This window comes from Pavona decussata, unplaced genomic scaffold (genome assembly GCF_977016875.1).
Source record: "Pavona decussata unplaced genomic scaffold, jaPavDecu1.1 SCAFFOLD_180, whole genome shotgun sequence".
In the NCBI taxonomy this organism is placed as follows: domain Eukaryota; kingdom Metazoa; phylum Cnidaria; class Anthozoa; order Scleractinia; family Agariciidae; genus Pavona; species Pavona decussata.
Window position 1 is genome coordinate 942,235 of NW_028145590.1, and position 26,099 is coordinate 968,333.

Genomic DNA, 26,099 nt, shown 5'->3' on the forward strand with positions numbered 1-26,099 from the left:
TTCAACATCGGGGTAAAATTAGCTTCAGTTTTACATAAGAAGGTTTGATAAAAATGTGATGTGTATTTTCAGCCAATCAACTCTTGTGCACTATTGACGTAATGTGTACGTCAACGGCACAATATGGTGTCGATTTAAGGACATTTAATACTGGTTTATATTATCGAACAAGTTCAGTGTAATTTTTGAAACATGGGATATTTTTTGGCAGTTTGCTAGGACCAGAACGAGTAGGAGTGTGACCTATACATTACAAACGTGTATGCACTATGGATTGCAAGAAATTATGGTTGCTAGATCCCGTCTCTGGTTCGCCTGGCCGTGAGAGAGAGGCTCTCCCTTCATTGCCTTTTGTTTGCACTTGACTATTCGAAGCTTTATTCCGGAGGGTAGAAGAACTTCCACTGGGCTTCTAACTCTTGGCTTTCATAACAGGCAGCGCTCCGCCATGAATGTCTGCCCAAAGCTTGCAGATGAGACTTAACGCCTTCTCTTTCTCCTCGTAAGTCTGTGCGACAATCCGCCAGCTGATTTCGGGTTCATCTGAATCCGTCACGTGATGAGTAATAACACATAATTCCCCCATACTAGCAGAGTCAAACCCATCAGGGGCATCCTCGTCTTGATGCCGTGTCGGTGAAAACACCATTTTGAAGTCGCACGAGTTGAAGTCGCTGAACTCCACACGTGACAGCGACTTCATGTCACGCAAGTCCTGCACGTTGTACTGCGGGTTCTCGGGAAGTCCCGTTGCAAACAACGACAGCGGGTAATTGACGTGATCCTCGATGCACAGACATAAGGACTTGTCCATGATCACAAGGGTTCGCGGTTCTTCAGTTTCCGCGTCCGTTTCGTGAAATACTAAGAGGTAAACTAAGATGACCACGTCTTCAAGCTCAGTGCAGTCAACTGAACGCCGACTGAACTCAGCAACAGCGTCCTTGAGGATCTCCACAGTGTCATCGTTTGGATAAATAAACCTCACCCCTCTGTTCGTGTGTTGGTAGTCGGCCTTCGTGTACGCGCTCGGATCGGCATCGGTAATCGATTGCGAGTCGTAGATACTCGTGGTAAGCATGTCCACTCTCGAAGTTGTGGACATGTCGCTGTGTTTCGATGACAAAATGGCGTTTAAGCATTCGAGAAATGTGCTGGTGAGGTGGAAATCACGCGTGATAAAAGTGAAGGTGTCTTCTTTCAATTCAGTCTCGAGCCTCACAGTTTGATCAAACAGACCAACACAAACTTGTCGCAGCTTGTTTATGGGGATGAAGTTACAGCAAATCGTTGGTTTGGCGTCTTCAGAACCATCCCAAATCTTCATTTTGACACCTTTTCTCTTGTTAATGGAGATCTTATGTTCCTTGTCTGCTAAAATGTACACGTACAAGTTACTTAGCAAAACGAAGACTTGGAATTCTTGCGAAGGGAACAGATACGGAGTGCAACCCGTCCACAAAACGTGAAGAAGTGTTTCTTCTTCGTCTTGGTTCTTCTGCGAGATGCACTTGCGAAAGAACTTATCAAGCACCTTTCTATCCAGCGCTACTAAGCTCTCCAAGCTATTCAATATACCCGGCTTCATAATTGGCAAGTTGTCCGACCCCACCCTACGGTGGGTCCTTTTCGGTTCCACGGGGGTATCCATAGGAGTATGCTGTGCGCCAATCGAAGATGTCGACTCCAGAAAGCTCCTGGGATCCTTGTCATCATGATGGACTGGGAACGACTTGGGTTTGGAGTGAGTAATTTTGAGATCTGCTTGGAAACTATCTTTCCACACTTGTGAAAGAGACCGCTGGAGTTGCGTGCGCTCGTCTGCGGCGCGGAAAATTAAGTGCCAGCAGTTCTGCTCGCCAGCGGGTATCGTCTCCGATTCTTCCTGCTCGAAAATCAAGGACAAGCCATAAACGCCGAAAATTTCACACACCCTACCCCCGAGCTCAAAGACATCCAAACCAATAATTTTACTGATTCGCTGTGACTTGGTAACCACCCACTGGGGCGTGGACGGTGGCGCCCGCACGAACGAGGGCAGCGGCCAATGCACGTGATCTTCGTCACAAAGGAAAATTTGCGAGTTTGTGACGATCAAGCTTCGGAGCATCTTCGTGAGATCTCCGTTTTCTTGCGTACTAAGTGATGCGCATTCGGGTATTTCTCGGACGATAGAATACATAAGTAAATGCTGGTCTTCGGTTGGTGAAACGCTTCCGGATTTCGCGAGCTCTGCTTTCAATTTGTCTATTTTCTCTTCGTCTGGAAATGTCAGCTTCGGAAGGCTCCCCGATGAAAACTGTCTTCTGATAAGAGGTGGTCGAGACTGCTCCTCCTCATTCAAGGGCTCACCGAGGGCATCTCTTAACGTCCCTAAAAATTTGTCCGTTTTGTCGGCATCGCGTGTAAGCATGGTGAATGTCCCTCGAGGGCCATCGAGCTTGACTTCCATTCTAAAGCCTTGATCATACAAACCAAACACCACCTAAAACAACGAGGTAAATGTCTGTTAAACTGAGAAGTCGCAACAATGAGAGACACAGGTGTTGAGAAGTTCTAAAGCACTGCACAATAGCCCACTTACATTGGTGGGTTTTTTACGTCCCTCCCGACCCCCTGCAAGTCTCTCTAAAAGGTGGAAGGTAATAGAATAGACCATTTCCGAGTTACTTTGAACCTCATTATGAAAGCGAGGCTTAGTGGAAAGTTTTTGTTATGAAAATTAATTTTGATTCATATGCAAACAAAACTAATTTTCATATGAAAAGTTTTGCATTTAGCCTCGCTTTCATAGTGAGGTTCACAGCAACTCGGAAATGTCGACAATTTGTCGACACTTGCCATCTCTTTAATACTATACACTGCGTTTACATGAGAACGGAATGAGCTTCTTCCAGGGATGAATCTCTCTCTGGGATAAAAATTCTTTTTGGCTTGCATACGTTGTATAATTCCGTGATTCCTGGCCAAAATTATCTCACCCAAAACGAATTTTATCCCGCTCGAGATGAAATTTGTCAAAAGGACACAATAGCGTTCGAAAAAGATGACAATGACACAATTTTAAAGAGGTTGAATATTGTCTTGCTGTTCCCTGGGTTAATTTCTTTTGCTGGTGTACATAATTATTGCAACTGTCAATAAAACGATCGTTTCGTTGCAGACGGAGAGGAGTACCGTACTTACATGACGTTTTAGCCATGGAGTGCGTTCATGGCGGCCAAGTTGGACGAACCAAACAATAAAAGATATTTGCATAAAAACCAAATTTATTTCCCAAAGGAAAATCATTCTATTTCTTCGCTCCTCCAATATGGCCACAGTGAACACACTCTATTTTTCATCCCGGTGCTGAAGACAGATGAATCATGAGGTCTTCCCGGGGCGGGACGAACACATTTGAACCCGGAATCATGTTAACGCTAAGAAGCAAATAACCAGATACCGAAATGAACTCACCCCGCGATGAAACTCGTCACGGGATGAGACTCTCCCCGGGACGAGATCCCTCAAGTAAACAAGCCCTTGTTTTCATACATCTTTACGGCTTGCGCATACTCCCGTCTTTCCGTCCATTTACACGTTTTAGCGCCCAACAATCTAAGTACCACAAATCCGCTAATGCTATTACATTTACTTTATTTCTAACCTGACAGAATGAATGTAAATATATGAAACATGCATTTTGAACTGCGGATAGAAGATCAAATAGAAGAAAGATCCTCGCAGCTAGTACACAACTTAAGCAGTTGCGAAAACAAAGCCGGAAAAAAAAAATCCGGCTTGAACGGGATTCGAACCCATGACCTCTGCGATGCCGGTGCAGTGCTCTGGTCATATTGTGAGTTCGTAATATACCCGTGAAGGATGAATAAATGAATGTAAATGATGAAACAATGAATATCATGCAGTCATTCTCTTATCTAAAAAGCCCCTGTTTTCTCTAGATATATTATTTCGTTGAAATCTTAAGAGTAGCAATAAACCTTACCTCGTTCAACTCTCGAATTGGGAAGCTGTAAAAACACTGCAAGATCGGCCTCAAATCGCTCGCCTTCGTCAACGATCGGACAAGCTCGGGAGAGTCTAAATGCGACGAGTGAAACAAGTAAATATTTATGTTCGTCATCAGAAGACAGATAGGCAGCTCGTGCTCAGGACAAACATAAGGCAGGCAGCCGGACCATAGAATCAGGCGGACCATCTCTGGGGAGGGCCCAGAGCGATCGTGCCTTAAGCACCCCACATCTATGAACTGTGCACGTAGAGCCTGGTACAATGTTTGGGCCCTTCTAGTGCAATGGCTTTCTGTAGTGATCGCTTCTGTGTCTGGCACAGCTTGGCTTCTATCAGCAGTCCTTGGGTCGGGTTTGTGAAGAAAACTTTCAAAGAATCTGAAGGGGAATATTTAATCAAACAGATTAATTTATAAACGACTCAATTCTCATGCCGCCTTCGCGCCCTACGCGACACATGGTGCGACAATAATGATGATGATCATGACACTTCATAGGCACTTATAATTCAACGATTTCTATAGTTAAATCGTTTAACCAAGTCTAGAGTAATTTTTTACTTTTCGTAAGTTATGTAAGTCGTTTTGTTCTTGGCCTTAGTTGTTTGTTGTTTAATCAATTATGTGTTTTCTTGGCAAAATCATAGGCAATAAAAGGCAATCGTTAAGAAGCCTGACATACTTCTTTATTTTATGTTTTTTTGCCCTTGACCGTGCACAAACCACAATAGATTTTGAAATGTATTGGAGAAACTGACCAATAAAAACGTTCTGGAAAACGATTCAACTGTAGTGTGAGCGTCAAAACAAAGGATTGTGCACAGTCGCGGCTCTTCCAACATAAATTACAGCACCATCGTTGTCTCGACACTGTTGTGTTTGACAGGCTCTCAATTAACTATAGTAAAATGGCCTACTGCTTGCAACCACCTTCGAGATAGTCTAGAGTGTGTGAGCTATTATGTGAGCAAAACGAAGGAAACCTTGAGAAAACAAGCCAAGAAAAGACTGGGGAACAGGCGAGAGGATAGAACCCACTCTCTTCTCGCTTTTTTCACTCGCTCCAGGCTCATTGCGCTCATCACCATGATGCCTCACTCTCGACTATCCCGAGAGACACTGCTAGCAGTTGTGCAAGTGGCTACAATACGGATTTTTCACGATGGCGTTATTTTACTCCAACTACCAGAATCCCCTTCGTTTTTCCTTCTTATTTAAATTTTGTAATTCCAGTGAGGTTTAGATAACAATGTCCATCATTTGGAAGAGGAAACGAAAAAGTGAAGGATTCTGGTACCGTAGTTACCGTAAATGACGCCATTGTGAAAATGGCCTATAATCCTTGAAAGAAGATCAACAAAAGAACCTGTGTATGAGCTTATCCTCGATTCCCAACGGATTAGGCCATTCTACAACGTTCCCTGAGAACACGTGGGCTAGCGGTTCTTGCATTAAGATGCTTGGAATCGACTCTTGTGATGACCTTGGGAGGGAAGAAAAAAATGAAAGACGTCAAAGAGCTGTGCAATGACTTTGAATTAATTTCTTGGGGAAACATAAAATAAAACATCTAAAAAAATAAAGCACGGAGATCAATGATACCAAAATTTCATTCAAGAGAGGGGGAAAGCGCTGTGATACAAGCAACCTCACTCCCAGGGTCGTTAACTCAACGTAACTCAACGTAACTCAACTATGTTGTAACATTTTGAGGTTTACCAACCATTGTTTTTAAATGGCATTCAAAAACTCATTAATAATTCATAAGCCCATTGACCTATCAAATGGTCGATAAAACATCACGTGCAGTGGTTTTAAAACCCAATAAAACCTCTTCCTTATTAGTGTGCCGTGTTCAATGTTTTTCTCGTATGCTAATTTCCAACGTTCACAAAAGCATCATTGTTATGAACTCTCTTGACAGACGCTTTTCCAGGAATGTTTTTGAAGCCGTTCAAAAAACTCCCGGCTGCGCCTTTCATTTATATGCAAACCAAATTAATTTTCATATGAAAAGCTTTGCACTTAGACTCGCTTTCATGACATTCACAGCAACTCGGAAATGGCCTATCTGTTACCTTTCGGTGATGAACTTGTAAAGCAGTGCAAACAGCTCAGCGGCATCTTCAATGGAACGCATGTGGTAACGCGCCACCTGCCGATAGTCTTTGTTAGGACCGGAAGTTGAACTGTCGCTGTGACGTCGCCATTCCTTGGTAAAGGTATCCCGGATATCAACGCAGAAGACGTCGTTCACATTGAGAATGTCTACACTGCTTACGTCATCTGAGAAATAAACAGAATCGCCGTCATATGGGTTTACTAGAGCTCTCAAAGCTCGGCCAAACGAATGCCTGCTTTTGTCTCGGATATAATTACTCATAATTGTATGACTATTAGAAAAGGGGGTTAGATTCTCAAGAAACTGTGGTGCTGCGTCGGTAAGGAGTACAACGAATATTCGGTTTTATCAACAGAGTTGATAACGTAATTTGACCACCGTAAAAAGATTCTAGAATCTCTTACAGTCAATCCACGTCACACGTGACCGGTATTTTTGAAATTTGAACGGAGTTTTGAAATTTACACGTCAGTTTTGAACATCGCCAAAGAGATTTTAGAGTTCCCGGCCTAAGAAATTTCCCTAGTTTATTGACGGTATAAAGCTATGAATTTTTCTTTACATTACAGCTTTGAGCATTTCAAGAATAACAATTGTTTCCTAAGTATTTTGAATCTTTTTTTCAGTTAATGCAAAAGATTTCCAGAGAAATGTTCAACACATTCCATTCAAATGTCGTTCATCACAAAGACTAAGAGGAATTCGAATGTTCATATGATTCTCGGAAATACTGGTCACGCGTGACGTGGATTGACTGTAACGGTGGCCTAATTACGTATCACCTCAGTTAATAAAGCGAAATATTCATTATATGACGATGACGATTTCGGAAAAAGTGACAGTTTCATTCCATAAAAACTTCACCAAAGAGAAAACTACATCAACTTTAAAACTATACCAAACGTGCCATACTGTAAACTTATTGATAAGGCATGTAAGATATTTTACTGCTGTATAGCTGTAAGAGTCTGACTTATATCATTTGCATAATCTTAGATGAAAACAAAAAGCTCGTCACGCACGGGTTGTATTCGTCTTAAGTTTACGTCTTCTGGGAGAGCAGGGATGGCGCAGTGGTGAGAGCACTCGCCTCCCACCAATGTGGCCCGGGTTCGATTCCTGGACTCGGTGTCATATGTCAATAGTTTGTTGTTGGTTCTCGTCTTTGCTCCGAGAGGTTTTTATCCGGGTACTCCGATTATCCCCTCTCCTCAAAAAACAACACCTCTAAATTCTAATTCGATCTGGATTATTGTCAAGCACTTTATCATGATCCTCTGGCTCGGGAGATTGCACAAGCACTCCCTGTGTTATTGACATTAAATAAATAAAGTAATTAATTAATTAATTAATTAATCAATTCTTTTCTCCATAGGAGAGCATAGAGCTTCAACCGTGGATCTCGAGTGAACTCTGCTTTGGACGATACTGTCGGGCTCTGTCCAAAACAGCAGGAGGTACAATGAACATAACTGAGACACGCATTTTTATAGACAAGACTAAAAACATTTCTCTTTTACCCAAATTATGCCTGGCAAAAGTCTCGCCGGTGGAGATTTGAATCTCAAGAATAAGTCCTTTGGAAAGGTCCACCCCGACCATCCTTTCCTCTGTACTTTCTTTGTTGCGCTCCTCTCCCTCAACCTCCACCATATATGTGCCTGAGGTCCTACAAATGAACAAAAGAAACGGTCATCTTTCGAGGTCTGTAAATCTAAGTTCGGAGTCTGTAAATAAAATCATTCAAATGAAAGCCACTGAGCAGTACTTTCCGGGTATAACCCTTGATCAGTGGATGAAATCCTGAAGTGTGACCATTCAAATGAAAGCTACTGAGCAGTACTTCCCTGTGGTGCTGTTTATTATGTTGTAAAAGGTGGTTCTAACTTTTGAGTCTGTGGATGAAATCCTAAAGTGTGACCATTCAAATGAAAGCTTCTGAGCAGTACTTCCCTGTGGTGCTGTTTATTATGTTGTAAAAGGTGGTTCTAACTTTTGAGTCTGTGGATGAAATCCTAAAGTGTGACAATTCAAATGAAAGCTACTGAGCAGTACTTTCCTGTGGTGCTGTTTATTATGTTGTAAAGGGTGGTTCTAACTGTTGAGTCTGTGGATGAAATCCTAAAGTGTGACCATTCAAATGAAAGCTACCAAGCAGTACTTTCCCGTGGCGCTGTTTATTATGGTGTACAAGGTGGTTCTAACTTTTGAGTCTGTGGATGAAATCCTAAAGTGTGACCATTCAATAAAAAGCTACTGAGCAGTACTTTCCTGTGCAGCTGTTTATTATGCTGTACAAAGTGATTCTAATTCTTGAGTTAGCGCATAAAATTCTAAAATGACCATTCAAATGAAAGCTAGATTTTGGTACTGTTTGCTAGCGCGTACAAAATGCGTTCTAATGTTTGAATCTGTGGATAGAATCCAAAATGTCACCATTAATTTAAGTTAAAGCAATAAGGCAGCGAAGGACGTTTTTGAAAGTCTAGTGTATTACGTACAAGTCAGCACTTGACTCCACTTTGTCATGGACTATTTGCTCCAGTTCAGGCGCAAAACCAAATTGTAAGCGTCGAGGATGAGCATGGTTTTCGATCGGTGGACTCACGGCCCCCTGGAATAGAGGAATCATTGAATGAACAAGTGAACTAGAAATGGGAGTGGGGAGGGTTAGTTCATGGTGAGAACGCTTACGTTAGGGTTTCAATCCGGGACTCTGCGACATATGTGCTGAGCCCGGATGTGGAGCATTTGTAAAGGCGCCAGTGACAGTCATAATAGTGAGCTTACGCAACAGGACGGCTGACAGAAGGGGACGGTGAAATATCGTTGTGTGACCAACATGACATATTAGTACCTTCACATTTTTAGGCGATTTTCGACTAACACTGGTGTTCTCTCATCTGTTACAACGTGAAAACCACGAGCGGTAGGAATGTTACAATCTAGAGTCGTAAATACTTGGACGTCACGTTGGTCACACAGCACAATTTGCCGTCCCACCACATTAGCCGTCCCGTTTTGTAAACTCTCTAATATCACCACACCCACCCCACCCATAAATAATTTCAGTTAAATGTAAACAGGCTAGGTTACAACAAGCCTATGGTTTATCCGAACTGTCATGTGGGTTCTTTAGGAAAATGATCAAAACTATTATACTCGAACAGGACCCACCAAACCACAAAATAGATGACAGTCTCTGCCTGCATCCCCTTCCTCAACCTCAAAAGATGGTGTCGTTATTGCATAGCTACTCCTCCATCCAGCAGTAAAAGAAACGACAATGAGACTGAAATCTCACTTTTCTAGTTTATCTAGCAATGTTGGCTCTTGCCAGCTGAATATTATGAGTCAACTCAAATTTTAAAGCCAATAAAAATTTGTCGGTAATGTTCATGAGATAGGTGGTGTCTTCGATAACCCCCCTACCCCAGACAAGGTAGGTCCTCTTCGAACAAACTTATTATGACCAGTTCCCTAGCTTAGGGCCGATTTCCACAGTGCCAATTTTGCTTCGAAATGCTGTATGCGACTTCGGTAGCGTGTCCGGCCCATGTCATGCCAACATTCGTACACAATTCCCGTCAATCTTATCTTATCAATGCTTATGTACGTTGGGTCTGAAAACCCCTGACTGGAAGATTCAATAAAGTTTTACTTTAGTTTTTTTTTTAATCAACTTTGCCCTTGCCCGTGTTTATCGGGTGCATTTGCTATCGCAAAAGTGTTGTTAACAAACACAACACAATTTATACGGGTACGATTCCCAGTGAGGTCGAAGAGTTTCTTCTTTGCCTCCTGCGGTCTCCCACTTTCCTTAGTAAAGCTAAATGCCCAGTACGATATCCACGGGTTCACTTACACTATAGAGACAATTCTCTGATCCATTAATATTTATACCTGCTCCTCTTTTTGGCTGCTGGGACTGGCACTACCTCCACTGATCATGTCAAGTTTGGAAGACAGCTGATCATTTGCGGTCTCACTACGACCACTTTCAGCCTCTGAATGAACTTGAGAGTTTGTTCTGAGCTAATGGCAAACAAAAAAAGAACATAATTATATTGATGAAAATGCGAAGGCAATTTAACTGATTAACTGTTAAGTTTTGACTTTCTGGATGAAATCGTAAATCTAATAAGAGCTACATGCAATGAGCGGGCAACTTTCCAGTGTAGCTGTTTATTATACTGTGCAAGGTGGTTCTAACGTTCGAGTCTGTGTATGAAATCCTAAAGTGACTTTTTCTGTCGAGTTGTTTATTATGCTGCACAATGTGGTTCTATTTTGTGAGTCTGTGGACGAAATCCTAAAGTGTGACCATTCAAATGAAAGCTACTGAGCAATACTTTCCTGTAATGCTGTTTATTATGCTGTACAAGGTGGTTGTAACCTTTGCGTCTGTGGATGAAATCCTAAAGAGTGACCATTCAAATTAAAGCTACTGAGCAGTACTTTCCTGTGCTACCATTCAAATAGATTATTGATTGCTTTTATTTCTTGAAAGCTTCTGAGCAGCACTTTCCTGTGGTGCTATTTATTTCGCAGTACAAAGTGGTTCTAAGTTTTGAGTCTGTGGATGGAATCCTAAAGTGTGACCATTCAAATAAGCAGTACTTGCCTGTAGTGCTACTTATTATGGTATCCAAGAAGGTTCTAATACTGAGCTGTATTTTCCGTTGGTACTGGATGTTTCATCTAAAGTAGGAATTTTTCAAACCTTCGGAGCTAAGGGATAAATAAACTGTGCCAAAAAAAAAAAAACCTTTTTTTAAACCTGAGTCATTTCCTCTTCTCCTTGGATTTCATCAAATATCTTCAGCCACGAGTCACCTCCGATCTCACGAATCTGCTCCACTCTGGAACGAAACTCCACATCTGTGTCATCCACAAATGAATTGGAATCTGCAAACAGTGCGTAACTTAGAACACGGGGGCACCATGTAGAAGGTAACCAACTCTTTAAGAAAGTTCTATTGAGAATATTACTACCTTTACGCCAGCAATAAATGTCACTTCGTAAAAAAACAAAAAACAAAGACAAATTAAAGATGACAAGATCTACACATGCGAGAAGCATTTTGACCCTGAGGATATTGAAATATGTAAGTATGGTTTTATAAATTCTTCAATCGATGATTGGGAAGGCTCGAAACGTCTATAAACAACACAGGAGATCTGTGAAGTTAGCTCTTTCTCCTTCTCCTCCTGGTCACGTGACTGGTACCTTCTACCTCTTAGCAACCTCTTTTGTTCAGGCCTTTGAAGTTCGCCGGCTTTCATAACCAATCTCCCTTCATTAACTATGTGAAAACAATGGTGCTGCAATTTATGTTGGAAGGGCCGCCACCCTGCACAATCCTTTGCTTTAACGTTCACACCACAGTCGAATGTCTTAACAAAAACGTTTCGATTGGTCAGTTGCTCCAACACATTCACATTCCAAATTCTATTGTTGTTTGTGCAGGGACGTCAAGGCAAAAAAGGCAAACAAAAACATATAACAAAGCAGTTTGTCTGGTTTCATAACCATTGCCTTTAAGTAACTATGCTTTAAACAAAGCTGAGCCATAATTTGGGTTTTCCATGATTCTAAAGTCTTTACGCTTTTTAAAGCAATGATATAATGGCTGACATAGCCCCTTTATGGATTACCTGTTATGGATGAGCTCGACTGAAATTCTGCTGCGGGATCAAGGGCGATAATTCTGTCGATACTCTTGGCCTAAGGAGTGGCATGTGAATAATAGCAAAGTGAATAATAGAATTCCAAAGTGATGGCGTCAAAAAAAAATTGCAATTATGAAATTATGGGATTTGCTGAAATATTTGTAGATGGAGCGATTTTCAATTGGGTGTCGTAAAACCAAAACCAAAGTAATTACTCGGGCCAATCGCAACAGATGTAAACAGCACGATCAATCAATCAGAATTTGAAGCAAATACATGTAACTGGCGCCAAGCGCGGAAAACGCGTGTGGCCGAAACACGATTGGTTTTGGTTTGGATTCCCATTGGTTGAGAAAGTGGCGCAAGTTTTGTTAACCAATCACAGAACGTAGTAATGCAAAACCAAAGCAAACGCGAAATTACTTTCGACACTCAATTGAAAACCGCTCTATTTGTTTTTAGCTAGCTAATTTGTTCGTTTTTTCTTGTGCAAATATAATAGCTAAAATCTGGGTCCCTTGCACATACATGTATACTAATTACAAAGCCGAAGCCAACCCGTCACGGTGCGTACATGTACATATCTACTTTGGAATTCAATTAAAACTTTTTAAGTTTTGACAGCCATAGAAATTGCTATGAAATTGTTTTTGTCATGAATTATAATTGCTATACTGCACCTTCTTGTGGCCTTTTCTCGGCATTGAATATTGTGGAGGAGTTGGGTAGTTAATTATTTCAAAATTCTGCTCTTCTTGGAGCAGCTCCTGAATCCTGTTCACCTCTCTGCTTGTCGGGCGATGACCATCAAGTTCCACCTACAATCACACACAGCATAAGCAAAGGGGACGTATTGCACACAATTTCATAGTGCAAGTATCACAGTTCTGTAGGGCTCCTATTGATAACAGATATACTTTTTGTATTCTGACGGGATTACCCTAGTTAGATAAAGATTTACTTCTCCTGTTTTGCTAAATTTGCACTACAAGCTTTGTGTTTGTTAGCACGGAACGTAGTGATGTAACTACCTACATCACGGTTTGACTGACGATCAAAAACATCGTGCCTTTGTTAACCAATTAGGTCAATAACCATCATGTACTGCAGATTCATAATTCACTAGACTCTGCATGATGATAATTTCCGCTCGGGTTGTCGAGACGTCAGTCAATTTTTAAAAGGGACCTTAAGCAACGACGACGGCGACAGCAACGTCAACGCCGCAAAACAATAGATTTAATGAGAAAAAAACAATCGCTCTTCTCTTGCGTTTTAGATTTTGGTACATTACTTTGCCGCCCTCTCCAAAACAACAACGTGAAATGACCAAATTGAACGTTTTGTGGAGAACATGAACAAACGACGGTGAATCTTTCATTCTTTTTCTTAACTTGAACGTCACCCCTACCAATCTGGTTCCTGGATAGTTCGCCGTTTCTGTAGGAGATGAGCGAGTTGAAATAATCGTGAGGTAGCACAAAAGAAATAAAGTTGTATTTTTAAGTGACGTCAGCGTTGCTGTTGTCATAGCTTAACTTCCTTAATGTCACCTCGAACAGTCCTTCTCAGGACTACACTTACTCGAATGATCATAATTTAGCTACTTATGATTAAAAATTACAGTTTTATAGTCAAAACTCACCAAAATGCACCGTTTGAAGATCGAATTAAAAATATATATCTCGAGGAAAGACCTGGTTTCTCAGATACATGTACGAGCTAAAAATTGGCCAATTTTTTTTAAGTTGCAAAGCATTTCTATCCTAACCATCCACAGCCAAATATAAATTAATACTATTTCCTGTGAACTAAACGTTGTTGTCGAGGGTCCCAAATTAGAGAGCATTATCCTACCAAAGCAGGGTCAGAGTTTCAAACCCGAAGTAACAACACTATACCCAAATATTGATAAAGTAGCCTTGCCGTGATCAACTCTTGGTAAATCACACTTTCAGTTTTCGTTTTCATACATGTACCTGGACTGTTATTTTAACATTTCTGTTGTTGCAAATATGTTTTTTTTAAAGTGTCACTTCAAATACTTGTAGATGACATTGCCTCTTTAAGCCTGTCGACTTTGAGGGGGTTAATTTCTAAAGAAACTGTGGTGTTGCGTCATTGGGGAGTAGAAACGAATGTTTGGTTAATCAACAGAGTTGATAACTAAAGGTAAATTAGCCACCATAAAGAGATTTGAGTGCTGACGTTTTGAGCGTTAGCGCGTCGTCAGATTCACTCTAACGAAGGGTTAACGCTCGAAATGTCAGCACTGGAATCTTTTTATGGTAGCCAAATTATCTTATCATATCTGTTGATAAAACCAAAGATTACTTTGACTAATACACAACCTGCTCGGCTCGGTCATCAAATGCCGTTAGTACTCGGATACGGTACATGGGCTCCCTTGTCACGGCATTCTCTCTGAAGTCCACGCTTTCTAAGCACGGCAATTCTCCTAAACTGAGTATCGAGCCCACATCAGTGAAGCTGTTCTCTCTGAGGTTGAGAGCGATCAGGGAATACATTTTATCAAGTCCTGCAAGTAAAAACAGAAAATTGCAGGCTGAGTAATTATTTGCAAATGGGTTACAGATAATCGTTTATCCTTTACTGAGCAAATGGGTTAGGTCTGCCTCGAGAGAAATACATGTTCTGAGATTAATGGTAATGCACCTAACATCGTATTCACAAATAAATTGTTTTCGATCAAAATCGTCTTTTTTACGTGTGACCATCTAGCCTTCACACTAAACGCACTGTTGCACTAGGCAATTTGTCTTGCAACTTGTCTCGCAATTTCGGTGAGCCATTGCATTCCCTGAAATGAACTTGCCTCCCAATGTTTTTGTTTGAATCACCACTGCACGAAGTAGAACCGACTTCAACTTTTCGCAACTGTTGCGGCAACAAAAACACTGCGAGACATGTTCATTTCAGGGCACGTCACACTAAGCAACGATTCGTGTAACTTGTGTCGCCACAAAATTGCGAGGCAAGTTGCCTAGGGTAACAGCGCCTTAAACGATTTCAAAACTAAAGAATTGTGCGAGCGCATCATTTTTTAAATGGTTGGGTGAAAACGCATTTATCTGATTATGTGTACGGAGAAACGAAAACAGAAACGCATTAAACCGCTGATGCCGTTTGAAATACTTTCTGAGCATATGTAAAGTGAAAAACACTTACAAGAGCATTCGTTACCAAACAATATTTGTATTTACAGTGTGAAAAGGTGATAAGATTAAAATAGTATTTTAAAAAAACCTTGGGCGAATGAAACTTTTTTGTTTAGCACAGTTTCCACAGTGGAAAACAAAGACCTTTGAAAATTGCATTAATGTGGACCAAGCCAACTACATCTGTTCTTAAGTGGATAAGAACGATCCAGGCCTTGTTCACACTAAATCCGTTTGTATTTGTTAGTATACATACAAGTAAATTGTAAGAGTATAAATACAAATTTCCAGCTAAAGAAATCGACAGATCAAACTGTTTTACATGCAGTTTACATAGCTTTGCTGTTAAAAAAGGTCATCAAACGATATGGGACATTTTCACCTATTACGAAGATAAACAGCGCCGTTTTTAATGGTCGAAAACTACTTCACCTCACCGTACCTTCAACGCTGTCGAGTTCATTCCCTGCCAGGTTGAGTCTCTTAACATTCCCAAGTTTTGTATTCAAGTTACTTCCAAGGCTCGATATTTTGTTGTAAGACAAATCCAGCTCTACCAGATTGGATAGTGCCTTGAACAAATACGACAAATAATGAGTACAGTTTGTTTCCCTCCCTATCCACCTACCCTAATGAATCAATTTAACGCTCTCCTTCAAATAAGCACCCCACCCCCCCCTCTCCCTTCGAATGTGTTTTGATTATAAGCGCCCATATTCTAATAAGTACTCCTGTTTCTGTTGTTTCTTTTTAATAAATACTGATTAAAGGTTGTTGTTGTTGTTTTTTTTTTTTTGGCACATTCGGTTGTTCCTCAAAAAAGAAATAAGTCCCCTGTTCCAAAGAAGCGCCCTCCCTTGAGGCACTAGAAGTAAATAAGTGCCTCGAATCATTACGCTACTTACTGACCTACCTGCCTGCCTGCCTCCCTCCTTACCTACCTACCTACCTACCTACCTAACTACGTGTACCTACCTACCTACTGACCTACCTACATGTACCTACCTACCTACATGTACCTACCTGTCTACCTACCTACCTACCTACCTACCTGCCTCCCTCCCTCCCTCCCTCCCTACCCACCTACCTACCTCCCACCTGCCTCCCTCCCTGCCTACCTACCAGCCCACCTACCTACCTACATGTACCTACCTACTGACCTTCTTTCCTACCTAGTTATTTTGGAAATACTTAATGAGGTAGAGAAAAATTCAAAACTCCGTTCAAGTTTCAAAATAATGGTCACACGAGAAGCAGAGTGACTATAACCTTTGAAAAACTGTTGAATCTCAATAATATTTTGTGAGATTACAAACGTTCGCCTGTAACATCTACCTCCCGTTCGACTATCTGGCTCTGGATCTCCGAAAACGGTAACATACCTGCAGATGCTCAACAGACTCAATGCAGTTGTGACTCAGATTTAAACTGATGACCTCTGGTAACAAAGCCTTAAACAAAACCAGTATGTAATCAAAAGGTCACAAGATAGTACATGTACCTTAACTTCTACAACAATGCCCTCTTTCTAGCTTCATGTACTTGTAAGAATTAGGGAACTTACGCAACCACGACGGTGACAGCAACGACAACGCCACAAAACAATAGGTTTAACGAAGAAAAATAATCGCACCGCACGTGTGCTCTAAATTTTGGCACAGTTCATTGCCGTCCTTCGCAAAACAACAACGTGAAATGACCATATTAAAGGCTTTGTGGAAAAAGGTGAGCACACGACGGCGAATTTTTCATTCTCCTTCTTAACTTGAACTTTTCTGGTTAGTTCGCCGTTTTTACACAAGTTGAGAGAGTTGAAAGAATGGCGAAGTCGCACAAATAAAATGAAGTTATATTTTCAAGTGACGTTTTCGTTGCCGCTGCCGTTGTCGTTGCGCAAAGCCCCAGCTAAACGATCTAACATTGTCGCACAACATTTGTTAGTACAACATTGTTCAACTAACAAATGTATAACAGTGTTAGATCGTTTAGCCGGGGCTTAAGTTCCCTTGATTTTCTGATGGGGCCGGCGTTGCTTATTATTATTGTACTCACTCAAATTAACCTGCACTGTAAAACTTACAATGGTATATCATTTAGGGGAAAACTTACAAAAATATAGCAACTCTGCTATTTAGTAGCTTTCGGAAGGAAACATGAGAAAATGCATTGTACGTTGAATTTTCTTGTGAAATACAACAATTGACAGCGATTTGTACAGCCACGTAGCAAGAGTCTCCACACAGAGATACATGGTACATGTATCAATTTGCACGGGTTGCTACTTTTCAGACTGTATCATTTGAAGCAAGCTTTAACCAGTTTCTGTTATGTTGTGGCACATAACAAAACTTTACATGTACAATGTATGCGCACTTTAGAGACAATTTAAGAGAGTTTTAGCAACGACGACGGCGACGGGCAACGAGAACGTCAAAAAAAAAAAAAAAACAAAAAAAAAAACAAAGGGCTTAATAACCAAAACAACAACTCTGCACGTGCATCACACTTTTTGGTACATTTCTTTGCCGTCACTGCACGACTTGGACGTGAAATTTCCCGATGGGGCGTTTTATGGAAGACGTAAACACACGACGACGAATTTTTCTTTCTCTTTCTAAACTTATGTGCGGTCTCCAAGAATTCAACTCCAGGAAATTTCACCTACATTTGACATTTAAAGCGAATTGGAATAATCGCGAGGATGTTTCACTGAAAAAACGCAAATTCATTTTAAGAGTGACGTTTTTGCTGCCATCGCCGTCGTCGTTGCTAAAGCTCCCTCATATCTCTCAGGTAGTACGCGCGGTGTGATTGGTCAATTTTGCGGGCTGTATTTCACTGTAAGGCCTGCTAAACTTCAACTAGTTTCCTTTCCCGCGCGTCCGAGAAACCTCAGAGATATAATAAAATATCTTACTAACCTCATTTTCTCGGTCCGTACTGAAAGTTTCAAACGATGGCGTGGGCGAATAATTATTATTACGGTTTTCACTAGCCACACGCCCAGCCACTAATATGTACGGGGCAGATCCAGAAAATCCAGAAAGAGGGGGCCGAAGAAACGGACCTTTATCACACGGCGGCCATGTTGAGTCTCAGGAGAATACTTGAACTAAAACAGCTTTGTTTTTGCACGGCAAGCCTCTGAATTCACGTCTGGCCGAGGCTTGCCTTGCGAAAACAAAGCTTTTAATTCCCCCGAGACTCAACATGGCCACCGAGTGACAAGGGTTTATTGTGTCAAGAGCCCTCCCCCCACTTCAATGAAAAATTCACACTCGTGGAGATTCTGCTTTACAGCAATTCTAGGAGTATTTGTGACCAAACGTTAAGGCTGCGGAAGACAGACTTTAACAGGATTTTTTTAAAACGATTGAGTGCATAATACCACTCCCCCCCCCACCCCTAAATCCGCCCGTGACACACATGTTATTTTTCCCAGTGTAAATTTCTCCCTGGAAGCCATCTTGCAAACGTCATCATTTGTTGTCTGTAAATTGAATGCACATCACGATACTTACCACTGATTCATCAATGTATGGAAGATCGTTCCTGCTGAAATCAGCCTCAGTCAGAACACTCCATGCTCGCAAGTTTGACGTTGAGCTCAGTGATGCATTGCCGTCTACATCAACACTCTCCAGGACTCCCTGCTCCCAAATCTCATCATCAACTAATATGTCCTGCAAGTATCAAACTGGCTGTAATGATTGCTTTCAACATCTGATTCCAAGATTGGTTGAGAATAAATCATTATGAGTCTTGATTATCATTTTCTCAAACTTATGATGTTCATGAAGAGAAAACAAAGGATACTATCACTACTGTGAAGGAGGTTTGGAAATGTGATCTTAGTTATCATAAAATTGGAGGAAATTTGCTTTGAATTTATCTAAGAATTATTAATGGTTTGGAAAGCTAAATCAAACAGCCCAAAGAGTGTTTCATCCAATTTCCAAACACCTTAAAGGCAGTGTTCCTGATAAGAGAAGGGTCTCAGGTCAAAACCCCAAGAACATGCAAGAAGCCTGGCTTCCTGACCCGACAAAATGAATGCCAAACTTAAGAAGATTTAGAGAGAACCAGAGCTATTGACCCCTCAAAATTCTTCATTCACTCTCTGATTTTGAAAGTTATCTGGAACACTGCCTTGAAGTTGGTTAAAAAACCTGGCTTCACTCCATTCTTTCATCCTGTACAGAACATCAATCAATTTTTTAAATATATGTACCTTTAGTAAGTGAACAGAATTGTGAACACTCAGTTTGTTGACAATAGACTGTAAAAAGCTTAATCCCTCAAATGGCTCTACTTCACAGCTGTCAATCTATGGTAAAAAGACAAAAACTGAATGATCACTTTGAAACATTCTGTCAGACGACTTTCTTGCAAGGGACAGTCTGGAACTATGTGAAGATTTTGTGCACAAACATTATACCTACATGTAAAAGAAGCACTGTTGATGTAAGGCAACAAAATAATTCTACTTTGAGATCCTGAATTCACAAAATGACCATCTTCCAGCTAGCATGTCGTTGAAGGCTGAATTTCATTTTTTTTTTTTTCAGGCTTTCTTTTCTCAACTGCTTAAATTGCATACATTAAACTGTGATGGTCCAGCTCTCCTTTACTAAAGAAATGCATTACAGCAACCTCTATATATTCCTTTCAGGAAAACACATGAAAGTGATTAAAAGAGCTGCATACACATATTCATGAAAGAGAAACAGGGTTTGACTCCTGGCTTCCAGATTTTGATTTAAAGAGTAACAGCAGGGAAGAGAAGATTCTGAAGACATGGTGGTCAGCTGTCTGAAGATGTTGTTGCTTACAGTAAGGAGGGAGGGGAGAGGTTGTTGTACAAAGAGGCCTGTCCCAGACAAGTATAATTTTTGTGTTTTAGTCTGAGTTGACTAAAGAAAATAAATGAAATAAATTTCAATTGATGGACAATGTAAAGTGGGTGGTTAGGAAAGGTGGTCACTCAGGAAAGTCCAACGGTGGTATTAATTTTTACCTCAAGAGACTTCAAGGACTTGAAAATGGTAAGGTTACACTTCAGTGTAATGTTATCACTGAGTTCAACCAGCGGCTTCTTAGCTTCAGAAATCTGAAAGTGCAGTTGAACAACATGCAGACAACATTAAAATTAACACGAAGCAGAAATGTTCCAGTGATAAAATTGGTTATCCTTCACTGTGGCCTGGGTTTAAGGTGTAGACTTAGCATCATACATTGTATGAATGTTGAGTTTGCTGTTAATTCTACATGTAATTCCTGTTCTGAGTTAGAAAAAAAGATGTTGCTGGTATGGAGTAAATGCCTTGCTATTGACAGCCACTTTACCCATTGAAGTCCTTCATGACAGTATACGTTGAATTACTACACTAACTATAATTGTTAAATATGCATTTATACATTCAATGTTAATGCATGTACAATGAACATTCAAACCATCATTCATGCTGATTCTATTTTGCCGTTATCATTTTTCTGTTTCTCAGGGTTAATGCTTATTTATATAATTAGCTCTAGCCAATAATACTACTACGGACAATAATCCCAAGATAAAACTAAAATTATACAGATGCATGTTACTTGGGCTTAATGAGTGAAATAAACACACCAATTAGTTTAAGCTATTTGTTTAAATTATCAAAATTCACCTTTAAATGTTTCAACTGGTACAAAAAGTCATACAAATTTCCTATTTCTCCATGAGGGATATGGGAATCTAGCAAAGAAATAAAAGCTTGTATTAATACCCTTAAACATTCACATACATGTAGACATCACCACCCTAATTTAAAACTTATTTATTTAATAAATTAATGAATCACTACCGCAAAATAGGTTTGGAAATGTAAATGCAACTAGTTAGCATAAGAACAATATGATCTACATATGAAAAGCAGTGAGGTTTGTATCAAAACAAGGTCACCCCCAGCCTCGCTTACAATCCAATGCCAGGTCACTTAGCACACAACTGTAAAATGGCCTATTTCTCCACCCATTACATGTATTAATGGTTTGAGAAGCTATATTAAACACTCAATTTAAGAGTGTTTCATCCAATCCCCAAACACCTTGAAGTTGGTTGAAAACAAAAGTTCTGCACCTAGTTTTTTCAATGCAGTTCTCGGTGTTTGGAAATTGGATGAAACACTCTTCCTTATGTTTGAGAATGTTACTTATGTACAGTATTTGCAGACATATGTAAGTGTGGACAATCCTATCTATTGCAAGCTAAAGAATGCAAATGTACAATTGCATCTGAGAGCTACATTTACTGTACTCTATCATACCACATGTTGGAGCAGCCATTCCTAGTCTGCTTGTTATGCAGTGCAGCTGGAGAGGTGTCAGCGAAAACTGTTCCTCTTTGGACAAAATTGCATCCCCTTTTTACAAAATAAAATTAAAATTAAAAACCAAATGAACAAAAAAGAACTGCAGAGCACTTAAATAGACTCCACATTTTAATATAATTATTATTACTTTTCTAGTTAAAACAATATTTATTATTTCAAACAAAGGTAGATTTTGAATGAAACAATACAGTCAGGAACATTGCAAACTCAAAGACTTATTATTGTTGACTCACCAGTTGTAAATAATTCTTTGGCCAAAGAATGAGTCACTCCACAAACATCCTAAGCAATTCAAAACAAAGGACACAAAATAATTAATAATTATAATAAAATATATGCATTACTGTACATTTAACCCACTGATTTTAAATTTCTGTGTGCAAAATTCTGACTTTTCCCAGGCTTTGAAAAAAACCTGTTTTTCCATGACTTTTCCCAGACCATGGCAACTCTGTTTTTCTCCCCCATTCCCTTGCACAACTAAACTCCCAGTACATCCCTGACATCATGTGCTACAAATACCCAGCTACTGTGTAGGCAAATTTCCACTGAAGTTGCTCATTATTATACACTGTACATGTACAACATTTGTATTAAAATAAATGTTTTGGTATATTTCAATCCTGGTGAATGAATGAGAATGATGTATTATTCTAGAAAGTGACACAGGCATACTCGGAAAAATGAAATCCAAGTGATACTATCAGGAGTCGAAGTTAAGACCTTCCAATAATATTACTAGTTATTGGAAGGCCTTAGGTTCGACTTCTGATAGGAGCACTTGGATTTCTTTCTTCGAGTAGGCCTGTGTCACTTTCTAGAATAATACATCATTCTCAACATTTGCATAATTCTTCAAATTTAGGGCAAAAATAGTTCTTCTGTTGCATGCACTCTGAAAGCTGTAAATAAATTATTTCATACATGTATAAATTGTACCTTTCTGCGTGTGTAATGGTACTTGTGCTATAAAATTGCTAGTACATGTGTGTTGTATTAAATAATACTGACTTAATATTTATTTACAATATACTTTTGTTATGACAATTACATAATATTGTCATAAATGTACTCACAAATTTATCAGTCTCTAGGAACTCCAACACCTCTTGCGGCAGTTTTTCGTCAAATGTCGACAAAAGCATTTCAAAGTATGCTTCCAAGGCTTGCCGCCTCTTCTCCACATATTCAGGTTGAAGAAATCCAAAAAATTTCTTTGGGGGTATCAGAGATCGATCCAATCCATGATGTTTTACAAGCTGGATATGTTAAAGCAGAATCAATATTAACATTTCTCATATTGAACAAAAGCTTATTAGAACACAACAGAAAGTTTTAAATTAATTTTGATTCTCAAACTTATTAATAATTCATGAAGAGAAAACAAAGAAAATCACTACCATGAAGGAGACTTGGAAATGCACAATCTTACTACGCCTCTCAATAACACACTGAGTCTGAACTTCAAGTCCCCAGCTATCGATTTGCGTGTTTTACTGCCGTCAATCATAATTACAGAGACAACTGACTGATCACAAAAATACAGAAACAAAAAAAGTGGATCGAGATCCTCCAATCACAGCGCACAAACATGACCTGTTGACCCCGTTGAGCCAAACGTTCCTTTTTTGTAAGAGGTCTGCTCTGGTGATTGTCACCGCAGTGAAAAGCGAATGGTTGGTAATTTTGAACTTCAAAGTCCGCATGTTATTGAAAGGCGCAGTAATTACATGTATCATGAAATTTGGTGAACTTTTGCTTTCAATTGAGTTTCTCCAAGAATCAAGATGCTTAACGGTAACAAACTTTCCTGTGAAGAATATAATTACAATATAGAATTTAGAAAGTTTGTTCTAGAAAAGAGTATCATTAAGAAAAATTTAGTCAGGAACAGGTTCCTGGAAAAGAAATTAAGACTCAAGTGTAGGATAAGTAAGGAAACTTTAGTGTCTAGTCTGGAAAAGGGTGCCAAAATGTGGATGAACATGGTCTGGTATAGGGTGACGGTTTGAGCATCCCCCAGCAGCACACCTCCAACAAAAAAATCTGCTGATTAAACTTTGAGACGAAAGATTTAAGAAGTTAGAGATTACATTGGTTTCCAAAAAAAATTCAAACTCAAAACAAATTAAAACAAAATAATCATTTGCAAAGACACAGTGAAACCAACACAGTAATTGTATGATATTATTTATAACACCAAATGTCCAAATCATTCCAAAAGACCTTTGGCATGCCAAGATCATGAACAAATTTGATGACGTTTATGTATTTCTAATTACATCTAATTGTTGTGTCTAATTTTTACTATCTTGAGAAATCAAATTGCATGTTTTGTTTTTAGTCTTTTTTTTTTTTATTCAGTTTTTAAAACATACATGTAGTGGGTCCACGTCAGCCCTTTAGCTGCCCACTGTCTTAAAACCTACTCATCAAATAAAGTAAGTACAAACACGCATGTAGTTACTGCACATCAAAATTAATACTGTGTAAGTCATAAACAGCTGTTGAATGCCAACATTCACTTGTGTTGTAACATGTCCATGTAAGTTCACTGACCTTTTCATGCAAGTCATAAAATTCTCTGTAGCGTCTTGCCACAAGCCAAGAATACTCTCTAATATAAACTTCAAGATAATAAACCTAGTAAAAAAAATGAAATTAAAAATATGAGTAAAATAATATTATTGCAAAAGTCATAAAAAGTCCTGATAAAGAAAACTAAAATTAACTACAATTTTCAGTTTATCATGTGTGGTTCTTTTGCACTCAGAAAGAAGGGTATTATTTTACAATGCCCCATGTATGCCCTGAGTTTTTGACTTAACTGGTTATAACAATTATATATCTAAAACAATAGGAAAATTTGGCCAGCATTTTTATAGTTCTAGGTATTTGTTTATTCATGTAAATTCTTTTTATGGTCATGTTGTCAATTAACTAGTGTTATTAAGAAGTCCTTAACAGTTAAGGACTTCTTAATCCAAAAATCCAATAATTTTATGCGCCTTTAGGATAATCATGACCAGAGATGACTGTAAGCCTGTAGTTTGAAAAATTAATACAATATCTGAATGAAAACAAAACTCAAAAATCATTAATATTGTTACATGCACATTGTAATAGGCCTTATCACGGTTTTCGACGCCATTTTGACGGGTAGGCAAACAGGCTTGAAATAACAGTGTTTGTATGGAAATCCGATGTCAAACAATTTTCATAAAACATCGCATCTGAAAAATTCATGAATTAGAAACTTTTGGTACTAGGAAAAGGATTTTAAATAAAAAAATTGGAGGGATGTAATTGTGCCAGAAAACGTACAGTCGTCTTTTGAATTTTCCATACATTTCCCTGTATTTTTTTTCCCGCGAACTTTTTTAAAAGCAGTTTACGGTGGTTCGCTATACAGACAAATGTATGAAAAGTTCAAAACACGACTGGACGCTTACTGGCACAGCTACATCCTTCCAATTTCTTTTCTTAAAATCCTTTTCCTAGTGCCAAAAGTTTCCAATTCATGAATTTTTCAGAAGTGATGTTTTTTGAAAAATATTTGACAGCGGATTTCCATACAAACACTGTTATTTCAAGCCTGTTTGCCTACCAGTCAAAATGGCGTCGAAAACCGTGATAAGGCCTATTTGTCCATCTAGAAGGAGGAAGGTGGTGTTCTAGATCTGTGAGCCCTTGTTAGTAGCCCACTGGACCATGTAATATACCAGACAGCATGAAGTTTCAATTTCTTTTCAACAAAGTAAAATGCGAGGAAGTTTCTGCGAGAGGAGATGATCATGTATGTAATTGATTGTTACAAAAGTCCAACCGTGAGAATTCTTTACAGGAACTAACACTAGCAAAATTAATCATCAAGGGGAGACGGTCAGGTACAGTATGGGATTGATGGAACCATTCGACAAATAACCCTCACTATTTCAGATATTGTGTTTATAAAATGGGATACATTTTCAGTTAATGAATGCAAGGAAATGTGTTAATATTTGTGCTGAGTCACGCAATCCTTGGAGATGTGCCATCTTTCATTACACACTTAGTAGTTGCATCTGGTGACCTCATCGTAAGATTTTTAATTTACAAAAAAAAAGCTTAGCCATTTATATTCTTGCGAAACAAGTTGATTTTGTCTAGAAGCACGTCTACTCAGAATTGCATCGTAGATGAGCTTAAACTTGTTACAGTGTGCTTTTTGGTTCGGATTGCAAAACTGCATTAAGCTTCTTCGTGTGTCTTTGTTTCATCTCATATTTCTTGTATAAGACTATCTGATGATATTAAAACAGTAAATAGCTGGAAAACGCCTCTTACAGCAAATGAATTAAGCGTAAATCAAGTCGATCGATCACTAATCTGAAACTAGAGAAAGTTCTTACCGTGTGAGAATCAACTTGTTCCGTTGCGGGAATCAAAACTTTCCTGATCTTCATTGCAGTGTTAAGACGTTTTGGCCCAATTACTATTTACATTGACTGACCACCACAAAATATTCACAGGCATGATCACAGACAAGGTTATAAAACTACAAGTCGATACGAGTTTTGGTTAGAAACCCTGGGAAATCAATCTGGGAAATCGACACCATTGAGTTGTAGCTAAGTAGCCAAGCCTTATTTCAAGACAAGAAAACTGGGAACTACAACAAAGGGCACCGACCACAGGCTACCCAGCTTTAACATGCCCCTCAAGACTACAAAGCAGCCCTGACCGGTTAAAGCTTGGTT

The 26,099-nt window shown here is 39.4% G+C and overlaps 1 protein-coding gene across 1 annotated transcript; it reads right to left on the reverse strand.

Annotated features, from left to right (window-relative positions):
* On the reverse strand, nucleotides 1-25,964 carry LOC146463135 (uncharacterized). The gene is made up of 22 exons (XM_085084751.1): nucleotides 25,752-25,964; nucleotides 23,920-24,003; nucleotides 22,437-22,619; nucleotides 21,594-21,642; nucleotides 21,295-21,390; nucleotides 20,656-20,723; nucleotides 20,007-20,099; nucleotides 19,221-19,316; nucleotides 18,511-18,672; nucleotides 16,372-16,440; nucleotides 15,432-15,561; nucleotides 14,162-14,349; nucleotides 12,491-12,628; nucleotides 11,796-11,865; nucleotides 10,918-11,045; nucleotides 10,041-10,172; nucleotides 8,639-8,751; nucleotides 7,658-7,806; nucleotides 6,094-6,301; nucleotides 5,382-5,498; nucleotides 3,992-4,394; nucleotides 1-2,485 (listed from the first exon to the last, which is right to left on the reverse strand). Exons 1-22 carry the CDS (start codon nucleotides 25,803-25,805, stop codon nucleotides 413-415), a joined length of 4,803 nt encoding a protein of 1,600 aa, XP_084940877.1. The 5' UTR covers nucleotides 25,806-25,964; the 3' UTR covers nucleotides 1-412.
* Between the last annotated feature and the right edge of the window lie 135 nt (nucleotides 25,965-26,099).

What these genes read in the sequence shown, in the direction of transcription:
- LOC146463135 (XM_085084751.1), bottom strand. Translation starts at nt 25,805, where the DNA reads ATGAAGATCAGGAAAGTTTTGATTCCCGCAACGGAACAAGTTGATTCT. An exon ending in ACCAGTTGAAACATTTAAAG is followed by an intron (nt 20,100 to 20,655) that starts GTGAATTTTGAT and finishes CTGCACTTTCAG; the next exon opens with ATTTCTGAAGCTAAGAAGCC. An exon ending in GCAGCCAAAAAGAGGAGCAG is followed by an intron (nt 8,752 to 10,040) that starts GTATAAATATTA and finishes CCTCTATTCCAG; the next exon opens with GGGGCCGTGAGTCCACCGAT.